The 26,932-nt window shown below is 49.1% G+C and overlaps 1 protein-coding gene across 2 annotated transcripts; it reads left to right on the top strand.

The window, feature by feature from the left end:
• Nucleotides 1-327: 327 nt before the first annotated feature.
• Nucleotides 328-18,502, top strand: LOC128497443 (kinesin-like protein KIFC3). 2 transcript variants are annotated; one of them, XM_053467527.1, is made up of 19 exons: nucleotides 328-432; nucleotides 3,831-3,915; nucleotides 4,834-4,973; nucleotides 5,096-5,348; nucleotides 5,770-5,954; nucleotides 6,241-6,306; nucleotides 6,792-6,929; nucleotides 7,347-7,544; nucleotides 8,080-8,253; nucleotides 8,362-8,509; nucleotides 8,781-8,911; nucleotides 9,435-9,546; nucleotides 9,955-10,127; nucleotides 10,448-10,552; nucleotides 11,024-11,154; nucleotides 11,288-11,411; nucleotides 17,180-17,309; nucleotides 17,595-17,824; nucleotides 18,330-18,502. In XM_053467527.1, exons 1-19 carry the CDS (start codon nucleotides 328-330, stop codon nucleotides 18,438-18,440), a joined length of 2,739 nt encoding a protein of 912 aa, XP_053323502.1. In that variant the 3' UTR covers nucleotides 18,441-18,502. The 2 variants fall into 2 exon arrangements, with proteins under 2 accessions (XP_053323502.1, XP_053323503.1); XM_053467528.1 differs by lacking the exon at nucleotides 10,448-10,552.
• The last annotated feature ends 8,430 nt before the right edge of the window (nucleotides 18,503-26,932 follow it).

Raw genomic sequence — 26,932 nt, forward strand, 5'->3', positions numbered from 1 at the left:
AGGGGGTAGTAGGAGGGGTAGGATGCTGTGTTGCAGGAGGAGGGGTAGCTGACTCGTCACACAGACCGGAGTGAGGCAGCAGCAGCCGTCTGGCAGGAGGCAGTCGGCGAGCAGATCCGTGTCGCTGTGGACCCTGCGTGACAGAGCTGGTGGAGCGAGGCCCCCGGGCCCCTGGGCAGAGCGGGGGTTCTGGTATCTTTGGGACCCGAAGCACCAAGCTGGTCTGGATGAGCATTTATCGCCCCCAGCAGATGCACAGCTGCCCCTCCTAGCAGCCCCCCCTAGCAGCCCCCCTAGCAGCCCCCCCTAGCAGCCCCCCCTAGCAGCATGTACGCCTTTTACTCCCTGCTGGTCTACATTATATACACCTTCTTCAGGAGGCAGCCGGACCCCCAGCAAAAAGATGGTGCCGGGGGGCCCAGCATCAAGCAGGTGGGTCCCCAATCATACGAACAACACGCCAACAGCTTTCAGATCATACTAACAGCATGCCAACAGCATTCAGATCATACAAACAACACGCCAACAGCATTCAGATCATACAACACGCCAACAGCAATTAGATCATACTAACAACACTCCAACAGTATTCAGATCATACTAACAACACGCCAACATCATTCAGATCATACAACACGCCAACAGCATTAATGTAAAACATTTCTGGCTAACAGCCCCCAGGTCAGGTCACGCTGCAGGGGCGTACGGTGTATAAAGCACCGTGACTGGCTTCTGGTGGGTAGCAGGGGTATTAAGGTACAGCACCGTGATGGTGGGTAGCAGGGGTATTAGGGTACAGCACCGTGATGGTGGGTAGCAGGGGTATTAGGGTACAGCACCGTGATGGTGGGTAGCAGGGGTATTAGGGTACAGCACCGTGATGGTGGGTAGTTGGGGTATTAGGGTACAGCACTGTGATGGTGGGTAGCAGGGGTATTAGGGTACAGCACCGTGATGGTGGGTAGTTGGGGTATTAGGGTACAGCACCGTGATGATGGGTAGCAGGGGTATTAGGGTACAGCACCGTGATGGTGGGTAGTTGGGGTATTAGGGTACAGCACTGTGATGGTGGGTAGCAGGGGTATTAGGGTACAGCACTGTGATGGTGGGTAGCAGGGGTATTAGGGTACAGCACTGTGATGGTGGGTAGCAGGGGTATTAGGGTACAGCACCGTGATGGTGGGTAGTTGGGGTATTAGGGTACAGCACTGTGATGGTGGGTAGCAGGGGTATTAGGGTACAGCACTGTGATGGTGGGTAGCAGGGGTATTAGGGTACAGCACTGTGATGGTGGGTAGCAGGGGTATTAGGGTACAGCACCGTGATGGTGGGTAGCAGGGGTATAAGCCTACAGCACTGCTCAATGTTGCACAGTTGTTGCCCCGGTAGTAGGTCAGATCTCTCTTGGTTGCCATGGAAACTGGAGATCCCAGCAGCTGAGGATTAACACTTTCACTGCCAGGCAGACGGCTGCGGCCCCCCTGGCCAGGGATTAACCGCGTAAGGTGCAGCCAGCACTGTGATTACTGCCCGGGGCAGGTTCCGGACTGTGATGATTGGGGGTGCCAGGAACACGGAGTGACATCATACTTACTGCACCTCATTATGTCACTATTGCCCAGCCAATCACGCCACTGCATCCCCTCTCCCAGTTAATTAACAGCGATCCGTGACCGCGGGTGATCCGTGTCACTGGCGTGTGCTTCTAATATATGGGGAGAGTCCTAAAGGACATTAACCAATCAGGACGCGTGTAGAAGGTAAGAGATCCAGCACAAGGATCAGGAACGCTCGTCCCGGAGGTCTGTCTCAGAGGAAGCTCTAGATCTAGAACCACCCCAGGCGGGGATCCGTTCTGTTCTGGCGGTGCCTCATTGGACCATCTCAGCTGGAAGTTGGAAGCTGACCTTCAAGGACCCCGTGCCTGGAAACCCCTCTGCCCTAATGCCCCTGGGTACAATGTGTTATTATCATTATTTATATATCGCCGTCATACTCCGCAGCGCTGTACAATGTGTGTTATTATTATTATTTATATATCGCCGTCATACTCCGCAGCGCTGTACAATGTGTTATTATTATTTATATATCGCTGTCATACTCCGCAGCGCTGTACAATGTGTGTTATTATTATTTATATATCGCCGTCATACTCCGCAGCGCTGTACAATGTGTTATTATTATTTATATATCGCCGTCATACTCCGCAGCGCTGTACAATGTGTGTTATTATTATTTATATATCGCCGTCATACTCCGCAGCGCTGTACAATGTGTGTTATTATTATTTATATATCGCCGTCATACTCCGCAGCGCTGTACAATGTGTGTTATTATTATATATATCGCCATCATACTCCGCAGCGCTGTACAATGTGTGTTATTATTATTTATATATCGCCGTCATACTCCGCAGCGCTGTACAATGTGTGTTATTATTATTTATATATCGCTGTCATACTCCGCAGCGCTGTACAATGTGTGTTATTATTATTTATATATCGCCGTCATACTCCGCAGCGCTGTACAATGTGTGTTATTATTATTATTTATATATCGCCGTCATACTCCGCAGCGCTGTACAATGTGTTATTATTTATATATCGCTGTCATACTCCGCAGCGCTGTACAATGTGTGTTATTATTTATATATCGCCGTCATACTCCGCAGCGCTGTACAATGTGTATTATTATTATTTATATATCGCCGTCATACTCCGCAGCGCTGTACAATGTGTTATTATTATTTATATATCGCCGTCATACTCCGCAGCGCTGTACAATGTGTGTTATTATTATTTATATATCGCCGTCATACTCCGCAGCGCTGTACAATGTGTGTTATTATTATTTATATATCGCCGTCATACTCCGCAGCGCTGTACAATGTGTGTTATTATTATTTATATATCGCCGTCATACTCTGCAGCGCTGTACAATGTGTGTTATTATTATTTATATATCACCGTCATACTCCGCAGCGCTGTACAATGTGTTATTATTATTTATATATCGCCGTCATACTCCGCAGCGCTGTACAATGTGTGTTATTATTATTTATATATCGCCGTCATACTCCGCAGCGCTGTACAATGTGTGTTATTATTATTTATATATCGCCGTCATACTCCGCAGCGCTGTACAATGTGTGTTATTATTATTATTTATATATCGCCGTCATACTCCGCAGCGCTGTACAATGTGTGTTATTATTTATATATCGCCGTCATACTCCGCAGCGCTGTACAATGTGTGTTATTATTATTTATATATCGCCGTCATACTCCGCAGCGCTGTACAATGTGTTATTATTATTTATATATCGCCGTCATACTCCGCAGCGCTGTACAATGTGTGTTATTATTATTATTTATATATCGCCGTCATACTCCGCAGCGCTGTACAATGTGTTATTATTATTATTTATATATCGCCGTCATACTCCGCAGCGCTGTACAATGTGTTATTATTATTTATATATCGCCGTCATACTCCGCAGCGCTGTACAATGTGTTATTATTATTATTTATATATTGCCGTCATACTCCGCAGCGCTGTACAATGTGTGTTATTATTATTTATATATCGCTGTCATACTCCGCAGCGCTGTACAATGTGTTATTATTATTTATATATCGCCGTCATACTCCACAGCGCTGTACAATGTGTTATTATTATTTATATATCGCCGTCATACTCCGCAGCGCTGTACAATGTGTCCTCTCTCACATCTCTCCACATATCCCCCCATTTAGACTGCGAAGCTTACACTCTAAAGCAGTCTGAGGCTGGGAGGACCGAAGCATTAAATGATATTTATTGATTTTCAGACTCTGGTTTCCATGGAGACGAGGGAGAAAGGATCCCTAAAGACGTCGGAGGAGGATCTGTGGCTGGAACTCGATGGAATGGAAAGTAAGCGATTAGAGCGTCACCGGGTGAGCTGTCTCGTGGAAAGCGCTCTGAATGCACGGGGTCTCCGTGGCTGTGGGCAGCGTGATGGCGGAGCGAGGCCGGGCCCCGCGTCCCCTCAGATATCAGACCAGGAGGCAGGCGGATAGCCGGACAGATCCGAGCGGTCAGGGCAGGCGGAAAGCCGGACAGATCCGAGCGATCAGGGCAGGCGGAAAGCCGGAGAGATCCGAGAGGTCAGGGCAGGCGGATAGCCGGAGAGATCCGAGAGGTCAGGGCAGGCGGCAGGCGACGTAAAAGAGACAGGCCAAAGGTCAGGGTGGCAGGCAACACGGGCAGACCCAGGAAACAGGCAGAGATCAGGTAACGGCGCAGGGGCCACAGTAACCCACTGAACAGCGCCGCGGCTTCCAACACGTTACCCCGACACAGGGGAGGAATAAGACCAGCCGGCTTGGAGCAAAGCTCTCGGTATCCGGCGCTGAGATGGCTCTGCAGTTAACCAACATAATTAGTTGCGGCCCCCATGGCCAGCCCAGCCCGGAGCACCCCTGGGCCGCCAAATATATATATCAACAGCCCCTGGTGCTCTTTGGGGTGAGGGTGTACTCTGGGGAGCGCGGTCTGTGCAACAAATAGACTCCGTGAGTGAGCGGCCAAAAAGGGCCCTGGAGTCCATGTGGTGCCCGACGGATCAGTAGTAGTTGGGACAGAAGCCACGTGGCATGTAATATGTGCAGGTGGTCTTCTCGTGGCACGCAGTGTCCTTAAATGTCTTCGGCCATCTTGGCCAACCTGTCAGGTGACGAGCGCAGTCACCCTGGGGTCAGACGAGGAGGAGAGGAGACAATGGTGGGATGGGGTCTTCGATCCCGGTGGGGTCTCCTCAGTAAGGTCCACTCACCGGAGGTTTTCTCACAGGCAGCTCGGAGAGCGACGAGGTCTGCGGATCCGAAGACGAGGCGGAAACATCCGGAGACCTCACCTCCCCGCTCACCGACTTCCTGGCCTTCAAGCAGGAGGCATCGAGATCTACCCCTGCAGATCCGCCGCCCGGCAAGGTGAGACGTCGGGTAACACGGGAGAGACGGTCAGGTGCTTTCAGTTCCCCAACAATTATTCCACCCCAGTTCTTGAACATGTGACCCGTGTGACAAAGAACGTTCTCGTTGCCCTCGTTTAGACGGCGTCCCCCCTGCTGGCCGTCATGTCTCATCTCATCGCCTTCCTGGAGCGCTATTCCCAAATGCAGCGCCTGCAGGGAAAGGCGCAGGAGTACAGAGCCCAGCTGCGGGGAGAGGAGCGGCGGCGCAGGAAGCAGCTGCGGACGCTGCGCGGGGCCTGCAGGCAGCGCATGCGCGACAAACTCAGCCTCATCGAGAGCCTAGAGAGTGTGATATGCGAGCAGCAGCTGCTTCTGGAGAAGCTGCAGAGAGGTTCGGTCCGGCAAAGTGGGGTAAACATGGGGGGCAATTAATGTGCTGATAATACCCTAGAGCACCAATAATCACCCATTTACCCAGGAGCCGTGGACCTGCTTCCTAGGAGCTCCAAACCCAGTGTTTATGACAAAGGCCTCAGAGGTCTCCCTTTCAGGCGTAAAATCTAATATACCGCGCAGTATTCCAACCCTGGGGGTGATGGAGAGTAACAGCAGTTCTGCCTTATTACCCCAGCAGGGGGCATAAATGCCAGAGATGAACCCAGAGAGAGATGAGCAGAGCAGCCAATCACAGATGGCCGAGACCCAACCTGTGTTGTAAGAGAACGGTTTCAGCCCCATTGTGGGTGGGGGCGGGGAGGTAAATAATTGCTGAAAGGAGACCCCTCCTACCCATCCCTGCATTTCACCCCCAGGAGCCATATTCCCCCTGTACCCCCTCCCCCCTCTCTCCCAAGTTGGGGTGCACAAGCTGGTGGAGTCTATCGGGGTCCTGCAGGACGAGAGGGCGCAGCTGAAGGAGGAGATCAGTGGACTGAAACACGACATGGAGGAGAAGGAGAGGGAGAAGCAGGACCTGTCCGTCTCGCTCCAGCAGCAGGTGTGACTCTGCCCAACAGGGGCCACGGGGGGCCAGTCCCAGGGCTTGGGATCTGCTGTGTAACTTACAGCAAATACAATGGGGTGGGCGGGTGCGCTGAGCGGGGGCGGAGTTACAGGGGCATGCTAAGCGGGGGCAGGGTTACAGGGGCACTCTGAACGGGGCGGGGTTAAAGGTAAATTCTGGGTGGGGAGGGTGGAGTTTAGGTTCAGTTATGTACAGAGTGGGAGGGGTTATATAGCGAGCAGGGGGTGGGGTTTCAGGCTCCTTGTCTTCATGTCACTAGGTGGGAGAGCTGAAGGACGTTATCCGCCATCGGGAGATGGAGCTGTCACAACTGAGGATGGAGACGGTGAGTGTGACGGCGGGGGGCGCTCTGCGGGATGGAGGGGCTCCCCCAATATGTATCCGCGTGACGAGACGCCATGTCTGGGGTTATTGGCCGCCTGGACTGCCCGTATAGATGGGTGAGCGGGGGCCGTAGGGCCAGATAGGGAGCTCTGATTAGTCTCCGTCATTCCCACATATATTCCCCAGGCTCCTTTTTAGTAGGGGGTTAACCGCAGCCCACGAGGGGTTAAATGTGGTGCAACTAGAACAGCCCCAAAGACATAATTCCATAGCTGCCGACATGCTGGTTGTCACGCAGTCCTGGGCTCCGGAGACCTTTTAAGAAGTAGTGGAGCTTCCGTGTCCCCGGTTGGTCACGGCTCCAGCACACGGACCTCACGTGCCAGGGGTAAGCTCTGGCCCACGCTTCATATCTCACCCTGGCACGGGGGTATCAGACAGGGCAGGAGGCGCCACGCATTCCCCGGCTGATGCTTTTGTCTTCAGGGCGTCACCGACTCCGAGAAGCGGCTCCAGAATCTCTCTGTGGAAAACCAGAGTCTGAAGCAGAGCCTGAGTGTGACTCAGGGGCTCCTGGAGAAGATGGCGGCGGTGTCCACTCAGCCCTCCGCGCAGCTGGTCAAGGTATGGGACGCCTTCCGCCCAGATCTGACTCCCAGTACAGGCCTCCTCGGGATACGTCCGTCACCATGAACCCTCCACCATTTGCCCCGAGGTCACTGGCGACTGGGGTAATCCTTTGATCTGCCCATTGGGGGGTTATGTTTAGTACTATGGCCTGCCCCACCTACCCCCTTCCGCCTCTCTCTCTAGCTTCCGATCCGTCTCACCGGCCGCTGCTCTCCATGGAGCTCCATCATCTCCTGACTCCTGGAGGAGATCTCCGGGGAGGACAAAGCTTCGCTCGTTCCGCTTCGTCGTTATTCTGTAGTTTTACCCGAAAGTTGTTACCCCGCCTGGTCTGGGCGGACGGTCCGATGACTCCAAAGACTCATCAGTGTTTGCACGCTGCGCTCTCTGTACTCTGTCTCTCACGTGCAGGAGAACGAGGACCTGCGCAACAAGGTCCATCATCTGGAGACGTCTCTGCAGCAGAAGGTGGAGCGGCTGGAGACGGCCCAGGGCCAGGCGGAGACGCTGCGGTGGAGCAAGGAGGGCGAGATCCGTCGGCTGGAGGAGAAGATCCGCCGGCTGCAGCTGTTACTGGAGACCGAGAGGAAGAGAGCGCCGGACATACAGGTGGCGCCTTCTCAGCCGTCGGCTAATAGGTCGTAGCTGCCTGGAATGAGACGGCCGGCGGGTTTGGCGGCACTGCGTGTGACGTCTCGGGGTCAGACAGATTCAGAATGATGAGAATTGGATTTTATTCCAATATTTGGAGATTTTTCAGGATAATGTTACATTTTCACTAAACTTTAAGGGTTAAATATAGAAGTCGCCTAAAGTCGCTGGTGTTTTCCAAATACCGTCACCGCCGCCACAGAATTCCTAGAGCTACCTGTAACCGTTCGGTGCGTATAGCGTTACACCCAGACCCTGCCGGCAGATCGGCCCCCTCCGGCCCCCGTCTGGGACGGCTCAAACCTTAATCAATAGTTGGTCTTGTCTTAGATTCAGGAGCCGTATGTCTATCCCATGCATGTTTAATCCCCTCACTGTATTACCCTCTACCGCTTCAGCCGGGAGGCTGTTCCACTGAAATTCTGCAAAACACCCTGCATGCAGAGACACCCGTCTGCTTCAGTTGTTCAATGCAATCTTTTCACTCTCTAAGTACGTAACTAAGACGGTGGAAGTGGAGTCCCCGGCGGTCCTGCGATCTCTGGCCGAGGCCGAGGAAAGGAACCGGCTCCTCCAGGAGCAAGCGTCCGCTCAGGGAGAGAAATGCCGGAAGCTGGAAGAGAAGCTCGAGTTCTCCGAGGACCTGACCTCGAGCCTACGGGTGAAGGTAACCGATATACTCCAGCGAGACGCTCTCCGCAGAGGCGCATGTTTAGAGTGCTGCGGGTCAGCTGGGGGGTGAGTAGAGACCGACCTCGTTCCTGACTCTCCGCAGATCACGGCCTATGAATCGGAGATCGGGAGTCTCCGGGGAGAGCTCATGCAGGAGATCCACCAGCTGGAGGCGCGGAAGGAGGAGGCCATTAAGGAGGCGTCTGAGTGTTCGGAGCAGCATCTGGAGCAGCTGAGGGAGCAGTTGACAGGTAGGGCAGGAGGAACACCTCTTCCTTCCTCTGTTTCGGCCTATCATGTTTCTTATTCACTCCAAAAGTCCTTCCCCCGCGGAGCTTTATTCATCCCACACAGGTCCTCGTTTCCCAGGGTCTCCTTTTTTTATAGCGAGAAAGACCCCAAACACAACGTTATAAAAGAGCTTCATGTCTGGGCTTTAGAGAGTGTTCAGTTCATCCACCTGCTAATCTCCTGGACGATACCGGCCCCTGTGTGATTGCCTATGGCCCTTCTGTTTGTTAGGAGTGCAGAGCCGCCTTTCCTTATTGCAGCCTTTTCTGAAGGGCATGAAAACCAACTACAACAGTCTGAGGAGCCAGGTGAAGGACTTCTCCCAGTTCTACGAGGCAGCCATCCGAGAAGCCAGGAAACAGGTAACTGGGAGCAATGGGAATATGGACACAGGTAGTCGCTGGGGCACAGAGAGAGAACACAGGGTGCTGGAGGCAGGACGGTCTATTCACAAAGGTTGAAGATTCTCCAGTTGGTAGTAGAGTTGAGCTGCTCAGGCCGTGTCCTCAGGCGGCATCTCGAGTCAACTCGATACGAACGCCAACTTGCAGCTGCTACGAGTCTATAAAACGGCTCCAACTCAACAGAACGTACTACTCGCCGTGGGGAGTGAGACTTCACGGCGGTTGAGTTCAAGTCAACCCAACCCACTGAGAGACTTGTGATGTCCAGCTCTGCTTGTCTTGACTTTTGATTAAATAGAGAACTTCCATTTCCTGTCGGCTTCATCGCGTTGTTTAGGGTCCGTTGGGTTATCTCTATAACTAAATGAACCAGAGCGTGAGGGGCTCCGGCACTGGAGACGGGTTGGCCACAGGCTAGGGGCTGAGGGGTAGTAGAGTAAGGCCAGCGTCCTCCGAGTGGAAATCTCTTTCCGTCCCGTAGATCTGCAGCGCGGTGACCGACGTGTCGGCGGCTAACAGAGACCTGCTAGAAAAATACCAGCGAGAGGTGCAACTGCGCAAGAGATACCACAACCAGCTGGTGGAGCTAAAGGGTGAGTCCCAAGGGCCATACCATCACTCAGGACTGCAGAGGGGGGCACCGTACCATATAGTCCGTTCATATTCATTGCTAGAAGTGAGAACAATGTTTTGCACTCCGTCGATACGTAAGTCTGGGGCGTTCTTCTGGCCCCAAAAACATTAAAGAGGTCGGTGGCAGCCTGTGGCAAAGCCAGCCTTTTCTGATCAATTCCCTGTCCTGAGCTTCTCCAAGTGCGTGTTTTATTATCATCACTGCGCATTTAGGGGTAATTGGGGTGTTGGGCTGCATATGGGGTGCATCAGAGGGCGTTCTGTGACAGCTTTCAGAGAGATGTCCCTTTTGCCCGCTCTGTACTCCTCGCTGGTTCTCTGGAAGCCTCTATCTGCCCCAGCAGCTAATCCAATGGCTTCCTCTCCAGGGAACATCCGGGTTCTGTGCAGAGTCAGACCGCAGACGGCGTGCGGGGAGGAAGAAGGATCCCCCGTAACCATGGACGCGAACGATGATACCAAGATGTCGGTGCTCTACAAGGGTACGGAGAGGACCTTCGAGCTGGACAAAGTGTTCTTACCCCGGGCCACGCAGGAAGAGGTGAGCGCTCACAAACCCCTAACTATTTCATACAGAATTATATTCTCCGTCTATTCACTAAGTCACCGCATGCCGACCGGTCACAGGGGCAGCGGCAGCGAGAAGAACGGCCCCAAGAGACGGAGCCCAGGACCTTAACGTCTCAAAAAGGGGTTTCAAAAAACCCTCAGAGGAAAAAATCTAATACCCCCGCTCGCCGTCTAGTGTAAGCGTGAGCCGTGAGAGTTGTATGTTCCGTGTCTGTGTAACATGGGCTGGCGGGATCTGTAACAAACACACGTTTATCCGGACTTTGAGACGCTCCCTCTCCGCTCCGTTAGGTTTTCCTGGAGATCGAACCGGTCGTCATGTCCTGCATTAACGGATACAACGTCTGTATATTCGCCTACGGGCAGACGGGCTCCGGGAAGACGTTCACCATGCAGGTGAGCATGCGCGGAGCCCCCACTGTCCTGCGCAGGATCGTGTTAATGCGGTGTTAACTTGTAGTGTGCCGGCAGTCGGCCGGCGAGTTCCGGGATGTGTCAGCAGGGAGCTTCTTGGTGCGTTTCTGGGGACGTTGGGTAGATTGAGGTAGCCATTGGTGTGTTTTGGAAATTCATTACCACCATACCTAGGAACTCTCCACTTCTCCGGGTCACTACGGGGACGGTGTTGTGGCACTCCCCACTCCCCACCTACGTCCCCTTCAACAACGATGTCAGCCAGACCCCAATGTCAGCCAGACCACCTACCCGCAATGGGGGGGCTCAGGGTAGCAGGACCCAAAAAGTTCCCAGGTGTGGCTACCCCCTGTACTGGTCCTGCTTGTCCTCCTGGACTCTTGGAGTGGCAGCTACCGGACAAATTGGCTGCTCGTGTGGATTTTCTCACCATTGAGTTTGTTTTCATTTCAGGGAACGTCTGAGGACCCCGGGATAAACCAGCGAGCTTTGCAGGCTCTCTACAAGGAGATGGAGGCCCGGCGAGGCCTGTGGGACTACAGCGTGAGCTTGAGCATGGTGGAGATTTATAATGAGGTCATCAGGTGGGTGGCTCGCTCCCATAGTCTGTAATGGAGAGCTTCGCCCGGGCGTGACGTTGGCCACCAGCAAATACTATTTAAAAGCCCCGCACGGTGTATCTGTATAAACAGCGTGAAGTCTGATCTCTCTGTGCAGAGACCTGCTGTCCAAAGACCCGCAAGAGAAGCTGGACATCAAACTGAATCCAGATGGGAGCGGCCATCTCCACGTTCCTGGACTCACAAGCACCGAGGTCAGCAGCTTCCGACACATCAAGAAGGTACAGATCTAAATAATCCCGTCCTTATAACCCGTTATATCCCTGTATATTCCTCATATTATATATTATATACTCTCCCCCCCGTATAACTAATCCCGTCCTTATAACCCGTTATATCCTGTATATTCCTCATACTATATATTATATACTCCCCGACCCGTATAACTAATCCCATCCTTATAACCCGTTATATCCTGTATATTCCTCATATTATATATTATATACTCTCCGGCCGTATAACTAATCCCCTCCTTATAACCCGTTATATCCTGTATATTCCTCATATTATATATTATATACTCTCCCCCCGTATAACTAATCCCGTCCTTATAACCCGTTATATCCCTGTATATTCCTCATATTATATATTATATACTCTCCCCCCGTATAACTAATCCCATCCTTATAACCCGTTATATCCTGTATATTCCTCATATTATATATTATATACTTTCCATCCCGTATAACTAATCCCGTCTTTATAACCCGTTATATCCTGTATATTCCTCATATTATATATTATATACTCTCCGGCCGTATAACTAACCCTGTCCTTATAACCCGTTATATCCCTGTATATTCCTCATATTATATATTATATACTCTCCGGCCATATAACTAATCCCGTCCTTATAACCTGTTATATCCTGTATATTCCTCGTATTATATATTATATACTCTCCCCCCGTATAACTAATCCCGTCATTATAACCCGTTATATCCCTGTATATTCCTCATATTATATATTATACACTCTCCGGCCGTATAACTAATCCCGTCCTTATAACCCGTTATATCCTGTATATTCCTCATATTATATATTATATACTCTCCGGCCGTATAACTAATCCCGTCCTTATAACCCGTTATATCCCTGTATATTCCTCATATTATATATTATATACTCTCCCCCCGTATAACTAATCCCGTCATTATAACCCGTTATATCCCTGTATATTCCTCATATTATATATTATATACTCTCCGGCCGTATAACTAATCCCGTCCTTATAACCCGTTATATCCCTGTATATTCCTCATATTATATAATATAAACTCTCCGACCGTATAGCTAATCCCGTCCTTATAACCCGTTATATATCCTGTATATTCCTCATATTATATATTATATACTCTCCGGCCGTATAACTAATCCCGTCCTTATAACCCGTTATATACCTGTATATTCCTCACATTATATATTATATACTCTCCGGCCGTATAACTAATCCCGTCCTTATAACCCGTTATATCCTGTATATTCCTCATATTATATATTATATACTCTCCGGCCGTATAACTAATCCCGTCCTTATAACCCGTTATATCCTGTATATTCCTCATATTATATATTATATACTCTCCGGCCATATAACTAATCCCGTCCTTATAACCTGTTATATCCTGTATATTCCTCGTATTATATATTATATACTCTCCCCCCGTATAACTAATCCCGTCCTTATAACCCGTTATATCCCTGTATATTCCTCATATTATATATTATATACTCTCCATCCCGTATAACTAATCCCGTCCTTATAACCCGGTATATCCTGTATATTCCTCATATTATATATTACCGTATTGGCTCGAATATAGGCCGCACTTTTTTCCCCCACTTTAAGTCTTTAAAGTGGGGGTGCGGCCTATATTCGGGGTCTAGCGCCCGACGCCGGGCAGGCGGGCAGGCAGCGGGTTTAGGATACAGATCCCCCGCAGCGGGCATCCTACTCCCCGATACGCTCAGACAGCCTCCCCTGCCAGCACTTCCCACGGGGGGGGGGCGGGGTGCTGGCACGGGAGGTTGTCTAAGCGCATCTGTCTAAGACCTCTGCCCCCGCCCCCCCGGACTTACCGGAGCAGACTGCCGGGTGTCTTGCGGGGTCGGCGGGGACAACTACGCAATACGCGTATACAACTTCCGGTGCCGGTACATCCAGGGCCGGCACCGGAAGTTGGATTGCGTAGATGTCCCCCGCCGGCCTCGCAAGACACCCGGGAGTCTGCTCCGGTAAGTCTGGGGGGGGGCAGAGGAGGACAGTGGCAGCATATCTCGGGGAGGGAGGACAGTGGCAGCATATCTCGGGGAGGGAGGACAGTGGCAGCATATCTCGGGGAGGGAGGACAGTGGCAGCATATCTCGGGGGGGAGGAAGACAGTGGTAGCATATCTCGGGGGGGGGAGGAGGACAGTGGTAGCATATCTCGGGGGGGGCAGAGTGGCAGCATGTTTTTTTGGTGCTTTTTTAAAGAAAAAAACTTTTTCTTTAAAAAAGCACCAAAATTTTAGGGTGCGGCCTATATACGGGGGCGGCCTATATCCGAGCCAATACGGTATATACTCTCCCCCCATATAACTAATCCCATCCTTATAACCCGTTATATCCCTGTATATTCGTCATATTATATATTATATACTCTCCGGCCGTATAACTAATCCCGTCCTTATAACCCGTTATATCCCTGTATATTCCTCATATTATATATTATATACTCTCCCCCCGTATAACTAATCCCGTCCTTATAACCCGTTATATCCTGTATATTCCTCATATTATATATTATATACTCTCCGGCCATATAACTAATCCCGTCCTTATAACCCGTTATATCCCTGTATATTCCTCATATTATATATTATATACTCTCCTCCCGTATAACTAATCCCGTCCTTATAACCCGTTATATCCTGTATATTCCTCATATTATATATTATATACTCTCCAACCGTATAACTAACCCCGTCCTTATAACCCGTTATATCCTGTATATTCCTCATATTATATATTATATACTCTCCGGCCGTATTACTAACCCCGTCCTTATAACCCGTTATATCCCTGTATATTCCTCATATTATATATTATATACTGTCCCCCGTATAACTAATCCCATCCTTATAACCCGTTATATCCTGTATATTCCTCATATTATATATTATATACTCTCCGGCCGTATAACTAATCCCGTCCTTATAACCCGTTATATCCCTGTATATTCCTCATATTATATATTATATACTCTCCATCCCGTATAACTAATCCCGTCCTTATAACCCGTTATATCCCTGTATATTCCTCATATTATATATTATATACTCTCCGGCCGTATAACTAATCCCGTCCTTATAACCCGTTATATCCTGTATATTCCTCATATTATATATTATATACTCTCCCCCGTATAACTAATCCCATCCTTATAACCCGTTATATCCTGTATATTCCTCATATTATATATTATATACTCTCCGGCCGTATAACTAATCCCGTCCTTATAACCCGTTATATCCCTGTATATTCCTCATATTATATATTATATACTCTCCCCCCGTATAACTCATCCCGTCCTTATAACCCGTTATATCCTGTATATTTCTCATATTATATATTATATACTCTCCGGCCCGTAGAACTAATCCCGTTCTTATAACCCGTTATATCCCTGTATATTCCTCATATTATATATTATATACTCTCCGGCCGTATAACTAATCCCGTCCTTATAACCCGTTATATCCCTGTATATTCCTCATATTATATATTATATACTCTCCCCCGTATAACTAATTCCGTCCTTATAACCCGTTATATCCCTGTATATTCCTCATATTATATATTATATACTCTACTAGAGCTGAAACAACGAATCGATAAAATCGATAATAATCGATAACGGAAATCATCGATAACGATTTCCGTTATCGATTAATCGAGTGATCAATTCGTTGTTGGAGCACTCGGCTCCTTTTACTTACCTCCGCGAGCGTTCCCCGCTTCTGCTACACGCTCTGCAGTCTCCGCCTTCTTTTAGCTACGTGACGGATGTGACGCGTTCCGGAGGTAAGTATTCTTCATGTCTATGTGCACGGATCGCACAGAGCCACTCGCACAGAGCGAATCGCTCTGTGCGAATGGAGCCACTCGCACAGAGCGGTTCGCTCTGTGCGAGTGGCTCCACTCGCACAGAGCGGTTCGCTCTGTGCGAGTGGCTCCATTCGCACAGAGCGGTTCGCTCTGTGCGAGTGGCTCCATTCGCACAGAGCGGTTCGCTCTGTGCGAGTGGCTCCATTCGCACAGAGCGGTTCGCTCTGTGCGAGTGGCTCCATTCGCACAGAGCGGTTCGCTCTGTGCGAGTGGCTCCATTCGCACAGAGCGGTTCGTGAGTGTGGGTGCAGGGCAGAGTGGGGGTGGGGGTGCAGGGCAGAGTGGGGGTGGGGGTGCAGGGCAGAGTGGGGGTGGGGGGTGCAGGGCAGGAGACTGGGTGCAGGGCAGAGTGGGGGTGGGGATGCAGGGTGTGAGTGTGGGTGCAGAGCAGAGTGGGAGACTGGGTGCAGGGCAGAGTGGGGGTGGGGATGCAGGGCAGGGTGTGAGTGTGGGTGCAGGGCAGAGTGGGTGCAGGGCAGAGTGTGAGTGTGGGGGCAGGGCAGAATGTGGGGGCAGGGCTGGGTGCAGGGCAGAGTTAGAGACTGGGTGCAGGGGCACAGTGCAAAGTGCTGGGTGCAAAGTGCCAGTGCTGGGTGCAAAGTGCCAGGGCTGGGTGCAAAGTGCTGGGTGCAAAGTGCCAGGGCTGGGTGCAAAGTGCAAAGTGCTGGTGCAAAGTGCTGAATGCTGGGTGCAAAGTGCTGGATGCAAAGTGCCAGGGCTGGGGCAAAGTGCTGGGTGCAAAGTGCTGGGTGCAAAGTGCCAGGGCTGGGTGCAAAGTGCTGGGTGCAAAGTGCTGGGTGCAAAGTGCTGGGTGCAAAGTGCAAAGTGCTGGGGCAAAGTTTCTTGAACAGTAATAGTCCACCTCTTTTCAGAATGTTTGGGGTTATTTTGTTTCATAAATATTGTGTTTGGGTTCTTGTACTTTGAAAATATTGTTTTTTATTACATCATAACAAAATAAGAATGTTAATGTAAATTTTAAGTTGTTTTTTAACATCCAGTTCATTAAATTCTTTTAAATAAACGAAAAATTTGCATATTGTTTTTTTTATCCGATTAATCGATTAATCGAAAAAATAATCGGCCGATTAATCGATTATTAAAATAATCGTTAGTTGCAGCCCTATACTCTACCCCGTATAACTAATCCCGTCCTTATAACCCGTTATATCCTGTATATTCCTCATATTATATATTATATACTCTCCATCCCGTATAACTAATCCCGTCCTTATAACCCGTTATATCCTGTATATTCCTCATATTATATATTATATACTCTCCGACCGTATAACTAATCACGTCCTTATAACCCGGTATATCCTGTATATTCCTCATATTATATATTATATACTCTCCGGCCGTATAACTAATCCCGTCCTTATAACCCGTTATATCCTGTATATTCCTCATATTTTATATTACATACTCTCCAACCGTCTAACTAATCCCATCCTTATAACCCGTTATATCCCTGTATATTCCTCATATTATATATTATATACTCTCCATCCCGTATAACTAATCCCGTCCTTATAACCCGTTATATCCTGTATATTCCTCATATTATATATTATATACTCTCCGGCCGTATAACTAATCCCGTCCTTATAACCCGTTATATCCTGTATATTCCTCATATTATATATTATATACTCTCCCCCCGTATATCTAATCCCGTCCTTATAACCCGTTATATCCTGTATATTCCTCATATTTTATATTATATACTCTCCAACCGTATAACTAATCCCATCCTTATAACCCGTTATATCCTGTATATTCCTCATATTATATATTATATACTCTCCAGTACTTATCGCATGTTTAATCCCACCAGCTGCTTGCGCTGGGTAAGAGGAACAGAGCCACATTCAGCACAAACATGAACGAGAGAAGCTCCAGATCTCACGCTCTACTCACAATAACCATCACCGGCAGGGATCTCACCGCTGGAACCGTCACCACAGGTAACCTGAATACCCACCAGCCGTCGGTACCCTCACCAGAGGGGGCTCAGTCTAGAGACCTCCAGAGGTAACCCGGTCCGGTCACTGTTGAGCCGCTGATCCCGATCCCGAGTCCTATTCTATAAATCGCTACATGCGGAAGGGACCCTAAACGAATCTGGGACCCCAGAAGGTGATGTGCAGCGTCCCCTCGCACCAAATAGTGAAATCTATCACGATATAATCTATCACGATATAATCGCATATGAAGCTCCGCCTAATTTATATCTCATGTCTTCTTCCCAGGGAAGCTGAACTTGGTGGACCTGGCAGGGTCGGAGCGCGTGTGTAAGTCTGGGGCAGAGGGGGAGAGGCTGAAGGAGGCACAGAATATTAACAAGTCCCTATTGGCCCTGGGGGAGGTGATCCAGGCCCTGAGGGCCAAACAAGGCCACGTGCCCTTCAGGAACTCCAAACTCACCTACCTGCTGCAGGACTCGCTGGGCAAAGGCAACAAGACAATCATGATGGTGCAGGTATGGGATGCCTACACTATACGTACTGGTAACGCTGTGGGAGGAGCTGGACAGAGGTGCATGCTGGCAGGAGGAGGAGCCAAAGAGAGATGCATGCTGGCAGGAGGAGGAGCCGGAGAGAGATGCATGCTGGCAGGAGGAGGAGCCGGACAGAGGTGCATGCTGGCAGGAGGAGGAGCCAGACAGAGGTGCATGCTGGCAGGAGGAGGGGCCGGACAGAAGAGCAGGTTGGGAGGAGGAGCCAGACAGAGGCACAGGCCTGGAGGGGAGGAGATGGAGCCAGACCGAAGGAGCATGCTGGAGGAGGAGCTGGGCAGAAGTGCATGCTGGGGGGAGGGGCTCTAAGGGAAGTGATCCAGCGCAGGGGCAGAGGTGCATGCTGGGGGGAGGGGCACTAAGGGAAGTGATCCAGCGCAGGGGGAACATCACCATCTTCAGCTATAGTCAGGCCAACTTAACAAACAGTGTGATGTCATCAGCGTGAAGCAGTCTCGTCTCGTTCCAGGTCTCTCCGTTGGAGTGTAACGTCGCAGAGACGGTTTGCTCGCTGAAGTTTGCTCAGAGGGTTTGTAAAGTGGAACTCGGGCCGGCGTCCCGACGAGCGGACAGTGCCTGAGCGTCCCACCGAGCAGACAGTGCCCGAGCATGCCCGCATCCCGCTGAGCGGACAGTGCCCGAGCGTCCCACCGAGCAGACAGTGCCTGAGCATCCCGGCATCCCGCTGAGCGGACAGTGCCTGAGCGTCCCACCGAGCGGACAGTGCCCGAGCATCCCCGCATCCCGCTGAGCGGACAGTGCCCGAGCGTCCCACCGAGCAGACAGTGCCCGAGCGTCCCACCGAGCAGACAGTGCCCGAGCGTCCCACCGAGCAGACAGTGCCTGAGCATCCCGGCATCCCGCTGAGCGGACAGTGCCTGAGCGTCCCACCGAGCAGACAGTGCCTGAGCATCCCGGCATATCGCTGAGCGGACAGTGCCTGAGCGTCCCACCGAGCGGACAGTGCCCGAGCGTCCCACCGAGCAGACAGTGCCTGAGCGTCCCACCGAGCGGATAGTGCTCGAGCGGCCCGGCATCCCGCTGAGCGGACAGTGCCCGAGCGTCCCGCCGTCTAGCGGAGCGGAAAGTGCCCGAGCGCCCCGGCGTATGCATTAACCCATTAACAGCTGAAGCCTTACGATGCTTGACATGGCATCTACCCCTGAGCTCGGAGTTACGCAAAGCAGAAGAATCTGGTATTAACGCTTTAACCGACAAATCACGCAGCGGTGCCTTCCGCCAGCATCATGCCCCAAACAAACCGCCACGTTAACTCTTTGTGCCCTACAGAAAAAAGCTGGGCATGGCTTCCAGTAACCCATTAAATGCCAGGCAAAAAAAGAAGGCAAATGTGTCACCCCACAAAGGATGGTGCTGTATTAACCCTACAGGTGCTGGCACATGCAATAATTAACCCTTCTCATGCCAGGACACAGCACTGGGAGGGAGAGGATTAAAAGCTCCATATCCAATCTTTCTATATACTCTGTTGACTTCATACATTATGAAGGGCCGGCCCCAGTGAGCTTCTGTTGCAGTAAGAGCTTGGCCAGCCCTGCGTAATGTATAGTTAATTTAGAGAGGCTTCCCCTCACAGCATTCAGGGCCCCTGTTGCTGGAGAAACCTGCCAGAGTCGGCCCTTCATACTGAATAGCGAAGCAAGGATAGTTAGTGAATAGACCCCGCTGGCTGTAGCTGCCCCCCCATACAGATGGGGGGGGGGTTTGAGCCTCTTTCTGATCCGTGTTCAGTAAGTAAGGCACGCTAACCCCCACTCCTCACATCCCCCAGGAGAGGCTCCGGACCGCGTAGCTAAGCGTAAGCTCCCGTGCGCTGGACCTGCGCCGTCTCTATGCCGTTATCTATTGTACAGCGCTGCAGAATCTGTAAGAATAAAATGGTGCACAAGAGACTCCATTTCTGGTGAGTTTATTCAGTTTGCTGCTGGTGATGCACAATGACATCATCGTTAACATCATCAGCCTCTAGCTACCCCGCGAGTCAGGAGATCATCTCCATGACCTCACTGCGCCTGACGAAGGGGCCAATCCAGGAGCTTCACCCGACATGTTTAACTATACATTATACAGGGGTCGGCTCACTGATTTATCTATACATTATACACGGGCCGGTCACTGATTTATCTATACATTATACAGGGGGTGGTCACGGATTTATCTATACATTATACAGGGGCTGGCTCACTGATTTATCTATACATTATACAGGGGGCCGGCTCACTGATTTATCTATACATTATACAGGGGCCGGCTCGCTGATTTATCTATACATTATCCAGGGGGCTGGTCACGGATTTATCTATACATTATACAGGGGGCCAGTCACTGATTTATCTATACATTATACAGGGGCCAGCTCGCTGATTTATCTATACATTATACAGGGGCCAGGTCGCTGATTTATCTATACATTATACAGGGGGCCGGTCACTGATTTATCTATACATTATACAGGGGGCCGGTCACTGATTTATCTATACATTATACGGGGGCCGGTCACTGATTTACCTATACATTATACAGGGGGCCGGTCACTGATTTATCTATACATTATACAGGGGCCAGCTCACTGATTTATCTATACATTATACAGGGGCCGGCTCACTGATTTACCTATACATTATACAGGGGGCCGGTCACTGATTTATCTATACATTATACAGGGGCCAGCTCACTGATTTATCTATACATTATACAGGGGCCGGCTCACTCATTTCACTATACATTATACAGGGGCCGGCTCGTATACACTACGGCATGTGCAGCGCAAACAGGTGAGAAGTAGAAAGGTCTGTCAGGAGACGACGCACTAAACAGATTAGATAAAAAGTCGCTGAATTTGCTGTTTTTTAATAAATAATAATTATGGATGATTTGATTTCTTTTTTATTTGAATTCACAATGAAATCGTTACAGAATAACCCGTTTCCTGCCGGATAATTCCCTTTCCTGCCCTCCCGGCCTGGAGCCGCGTACTCTCCTCCTTCTCTGGATCTGCCGCTCGGCCGTGTATCCCATAACTCCCTTTCTGCCTGTGTCACCCTGCAGGGGGAGGGGCAGACTCCATGCCCCATAACTCCCTTCTGCCTGTGTCACTGAAATGGGAGGAGCTGCCTCGGTGACCCCTAACTCCCTTCTCGCTGTGTCACCCTGCAGTGGGAGGAGCAGACTCCATGTCCCATAACTCCTTTCTCGCTGTGTCACCCTGTAGTGGGAGGGGCTGCCTCCATGTCCCATAACTCCCTTCTCGCTGTGTCACCCTGCAGTGGGAGGGGTTGCCTCGGTGTCCCATAACTCCCTTCTCGCTGTGTCACCCTGCAGTGGGAGGGTCTGCCTCCATGTCCCATAACTCCCTTCTCGCTGTGTCACCCTGCAGTGGGAGGAGCAGACTCCATGTCCCATAACTCCCTTCTCGCTGTGTCACCCTGCAGTGGGAGGGGCTGCCTCCATGTCCCATAACTCCCTTCTCGCTGTGTCACCCTGCAGTGGGAGGGGCTGCCTCCATGTCTCATAACTCCCTTCTCTCTGTGTCACCCTGCAGTGGGAGGGGCTGCCTCCATGTCCCATAACTCCCTCCTGGCTGTGTCACCCTGCAGTGGGAGGGGCTGCCTCGGTGTCCCATAACTCCCTCCTGGCTGTGTCGCCCCATAGTGTGGGGGGAATATAATTCTAGTGAAGCTGTAAACTACAACAGCATGTAAACAAATGACTGGAATAGAGGATCCCGGCACCTCCTCACACGCGCCAGAATCTCACTGTATGACGTTACGCCCCGGTTATGCCCGTCAGCCCATGCGCCTCCTTCCGGTGGCACGTTTTCCTCTCCTGGCCGACTCTGAGCTCCTTGGTCCTCCCCAGATAGCGTTCCTCACACTCCGGGATCAGGTCACATTTCCATATTGTCTGCCAGCTCTGACCGTCTCCCCGGCACCTTCTCTGGGGTCGGTTCCGGAAGACCAGTCAACGAGCGAAGAAGCTTCTGGATATCGCTGTCCGGCGGGGACCACAGAACCAGATCCATACAGGGGGTGGACCTGGGGGAACGGCGGGGTTAAATCCTGTAGCTGGGGTATATAGAGATTTTACCCCATTCCCTTATTTACTCCTCTCATTAATCATCAAAATAATCAGCACAACACCCGAGGAACGTGCAGACACGGGGCGGGAATCACAGACAAACACCATGTATACTGACACACGGACACGGGGGGGGGGGAGTATCTGCATTAACAGAGCATGTGACGGATGTGCAGACACGGGGCGGGAATCACAGACAAACGGACACGGGGGGGGGGTATCTGCATTAACAGAGCATGTGACAGATGTGCAGACACGGGGCGGGAATCACAGACAAACGGACACGGGGGGGGAGTATCTGCATTAACAGAGCATGTGACAGATGTGCAGACATGGGGCGGGAATCACAGACAAACACCATGTATACTGACACACGGACACGGGGCGGGGTATCATCTGCATTAACAGAGCATGTGACGGATGTGCAGACACGGGTGGGGATGTTCCGCGCACACATACAGAGCATGTAATGAATACACGGACATGCGTGGTAATGTGCTGCGCATGTACCGGCAGTGAGTTTACTTACAGTGACTGCAGCAGTCTCTCAGGCAGGATATTTCCGGGACGGGGGTCTCGCAGACTTTCCTCCAGCAGGGGGCAGACGCTGAGAACGCTCGAGCCGGACATGCAGAACTCTCCCGGGTCAACGAGAACCGTCTGATCATCCGGATCATCCGAATCTCTGTCTGAGGACCTGAGGAGACGTACAGAGGAGCTTAGAATAAGAGACACTCCGGCAGGGAGAATGTGACAGACAGAGAAGACTCTTCATCTCCCTCTTCCCCCAATCCCGGCTTACGTGGCATCGCACAGCAGGGCTCCCTTTTCGGGGAAGGTCCCGGGGAAGCCGCCGTTCCCGTAGTTGTGGTCGTTGTCCAGGCTGAGGCGCTGTAAGCGAGCCGTGACCGCATCCTCAGACAGAAACAACTTCATCGCTGGACCCCTGAGCGAGACAGAGAACAAGGAACGCGTGAGGGGAGACGATGAAGACGCGGCATCTTCATCAAACGGCCACACGGAGGGCTCGGCACGCGTTTCCCGGCCACCTACCCATCTCTCTCTGCAAAGCGTCGTTTGGTGACTGACGAGTCCGGGCGGCTGGGAGGAGACAGCCTAAAAGAACAAAAAACATATAACAGACATACGATAAAAATCTGTGACCTCCCCTCACGCAAATGAGTAAATGATTTAGATTAAACAAAAAAACCCAGGTTCACCCCATTTCTCAACACCCCCCCATCATCCAATCCCGTCCTTATAACCCGTTATATCCCTGTATATTCCTCATATTATATATTATATACTCCCCGGCAGTATAACTAATCCCGTCTTTATAACCCGTTATATCCTGTATATTCCTCATATTATATATTATATACTCTCCCCCGTATAACTAATCCCGTCCTTATAACCCGTTATATCCCTGTATATTCCTCATATTATATACTCCCCGGCAGTATAACTAATCCCGTCTTTATAACCCGTTATATCTCTGTATATTCCTCATATTATATATTATATACTCTCCCCCCGTATAACTAATCCCGTCCTTATAACCCGTTATATCCTGTATATTCCTCATATTATATATTATATACTCTCCGGCCGTATAACTAATCCCGTCCTTATAACCCGGTATATCCTGTATATTCCTCATATTATATATTATATACTCTCCCCCCGTATAACTAATCCCGTCCTTATAACCCGTTATATCCTGTATATTCCTCATATTATATATTATATACTCTCCCCCGTATAACTAATCCCGTCCTTATAACCCGTTATATCCCTGTATATTCCTCATATTATATATTATATACTCTCCCCCCGTATAACTAATCCCGTCCTTATAACCCGTTATATCCTGTATATTCCTCATATTATATATTATATACTCTCCCCCTGTATAACAAATCCCGTCCTTATAACCCGTTATATCCTGTATATTCCTCATACTATATATTATATACTCTCCCCCGTATAACTAATCCCGGCCTTATAACCCGTTATATCCCTGTATATTCCTCATATTATATATTATATACTCTCCCCCCGTATAACTAATCCCGTCCTTATAACCCGTTATATCCTGTATATTCCTCATATTATATATTATATACTCTCCCCCTGTATAACAAATCCCGTCCTTATAACCCGTTATATCCCTGTATATTCCTCATATTATATATTATATACTCTCCCCCCGTATAACTAATCCCGTCCTTATAACCCGTTATATCCTGTATATTCCTCATATTATATACTCTCCGGCCGTATAACTAATCCCGTCCTTATAACCCGGTATATCCTGTATATTCCTCATATTATATATTATATACTCTCCGGCCGTATAACTAATCCCGTCCTTATAACCCGTTATATCCCCGTATATTCCTCATATTATATATTATATACTCTCCAGCCGTATAACGAATCCCGGCCTTATAACCCGTTATATCCTGTATATTCCTCATATTATATATTATATACTCTCCCCCCCGTATAACTAATCCCGTCCTTATAACCCGTTATATCCTGTATATTCCTCATATTATATATTATATACTCTCCCCCGTATAACTAATCCCGTCCTTATAACCCGTTATATCCTGTATATTCCTCATATTATATACTCTACCCCTGTATAACTAATCCCATCCTTATAACTCGGTATATCCCTGTATATTCCTCATATTATATATTATATACTCTCCGGCCCGTATAACTAATCCCGTCCTTATAACCCGTTATATCCCTGTATATTCCTCATATTATACCGTATTTGCTCGATTATAAGACGAGGTTTTTTCCAGAGCAAATGCTCTGAAAAATACCCCTCGTCTTATAATCGGGGTCGTCTTCTCAGACCCCCCAAAAAATGTCTGCTGGGGCCATGCTGCTTACCGGTCGCGAGCAGCGTCTCTTCTGTTAGAAGCAGGAGGACAGGAAGCTTGCAGCGTCCTCACAGAGCTCTATCTCCCCCTCCCTCCTCTGGGGGCGGGGCCAGAGAAGTTGCTCTACAGCCGATCCCCTGCAGAAGTCTTCGAGTGAGAGATCTGCAGTTCAGGTAAGGGGGTGGGGGAGGGTTTTTGGGTAAGTATGTGTGATTAATGTGTGTTTAATGTGTGAAGTATGTGTGATTAATGGAATGAATGAGTATTTAAATGTGTTTGTGTGTGATAGCATGGATGTGTAAGGGGGGCGGGGGTTGTAGCATGGCATAGGGAGGCTGTAATCCCACTACTATCATCCCCAGGTTCCAGCATGTACTGGCTGCCTTGGCTTGATAGGAGTGTGATTGCTGTTAGCAGTTTGATATATATATATATATATATATATATATATATCAAACTGCTAACAGCAATCACACTCCTATCAAGCCAAGGCAGCCAGTACATGCTGGGTTAAAAGGCATATCATGGGGCTGAGTGGCATATAGGGGGTTAAAATGCATTTCTGGACCTCCAGAAATGCATTTTAACCCCCTATATGCCACTCAGCCCCATGATATGCCTATATACCTCCAGAAATGCATTTTAACCCCCTATATGCCACTCAGCCCCATGATATGCCTTTTAACCCCCTATATGCCAGAGTGGCATATAGGGGTATAAGGCATATCATGGGGCAGAGTGGCAAATAGGGGGGTATAAAGCATTTCTGGGGGCAGAGTGGCATAACTGGGGGGGGCAGGTTGGCAAATAAAAGGAAATTTAAAAAATATATTTTTCTCAATCATAGCTTTTATTAAACATGAAAAAATAATTTACATGAATTAATATTTACTGGTAAAACTTTTTTCCTATAGGGTCGTCTTATATTCAGGCTTTTTGTTTTTTTCCTAAATTAATATTTTGATTTTGGGGGGTCGTCTTATAATCGGGGTCGTCTTATAATCGAGCAAATACGGTATATTATATACTCTCCGGCCGTATAAATAATCCCGTCCTTATAACCCGTTATATCCTGTATATTCCTCATATTATATATTATATACTCTCCCCCCGTATAACTAATCCCGTCCTTATAACCCGTTATATCCCTGTATATTCCTCAAATTATAGATTATATACTCTCCGGCCATACAACTAATCCCGTCCTTATAACCCGTTATATCCCTGTATATTCCTCATATTATATATTATATACTCTCCGGCCGTATAACTAATCCTGTCCTTATAACCCGTTATATCCCTGTATATTGCTCATATTATATATTATATACTCTCCGACCGTATAACTAATCCCGTCATTATAACCCGTTATATCCCCGTATATTCCTCATATTATATATTATATACTCTCTGGCCGTATAACTAATCCCGTCCTTATAACCCGTTATATCCTGTATATTCCTCATATTATATATTATATACTCTCCAGCCGTATAACGAATCCCGGCCTTATAACCCGTTATATCCTGTATATTCCTCATATTATATATTATATACTCTCCCCCCGTATAACTAATCCCGTCCTTATAACCCGTTATATCCTGTATATTCCTCATATTATATATTATATACCCCCCCCGTATAACTAATCCCATCCTTATAACCCGTTATATCCCTGTATATTCCTCATATTATATATTATATACTCTCCGGCCGTATAACTAATCCCGTCCTTATAACCCATTATATCCTGTATATTCCTCATATGATATATTATATACTCTCCGGCCGTATAACTAATCCCGTCCTTATAACCCGTTATATCCCTGTATATTCCTCATATTATATATTATATACTCTCCGGCCGTATAACTAATCCCGTCCTTATAACCCCGTATATCCCTGTATATTCCTCATATTATATATTATATACTCTCCCCCGTATAACTAATCCCGTCCTTATAACCCGTTATATCCCTGTATATTCCTCATATTATATATTATATACTCTCCCCCGTATAACTAATCCCGTCCTTATAACCCATTATATCCTGTATATTCCTCATATTATATA

This window comes from Spea bombifrons, chromosome 5, assembly GCF_027358695.1.
Source record: "Spea bombifrons isolate aSpeBom1 chromosome 5, aSpeBom1.2.pri, whole genome shotgun sequence".
In the NCBI taxonomy this organism is placed as follows: Eukaryota; Metazoa; Chordata; class Amphibia; order Anura; family Pelobatidae; genus Spea; species Spea bombifrons.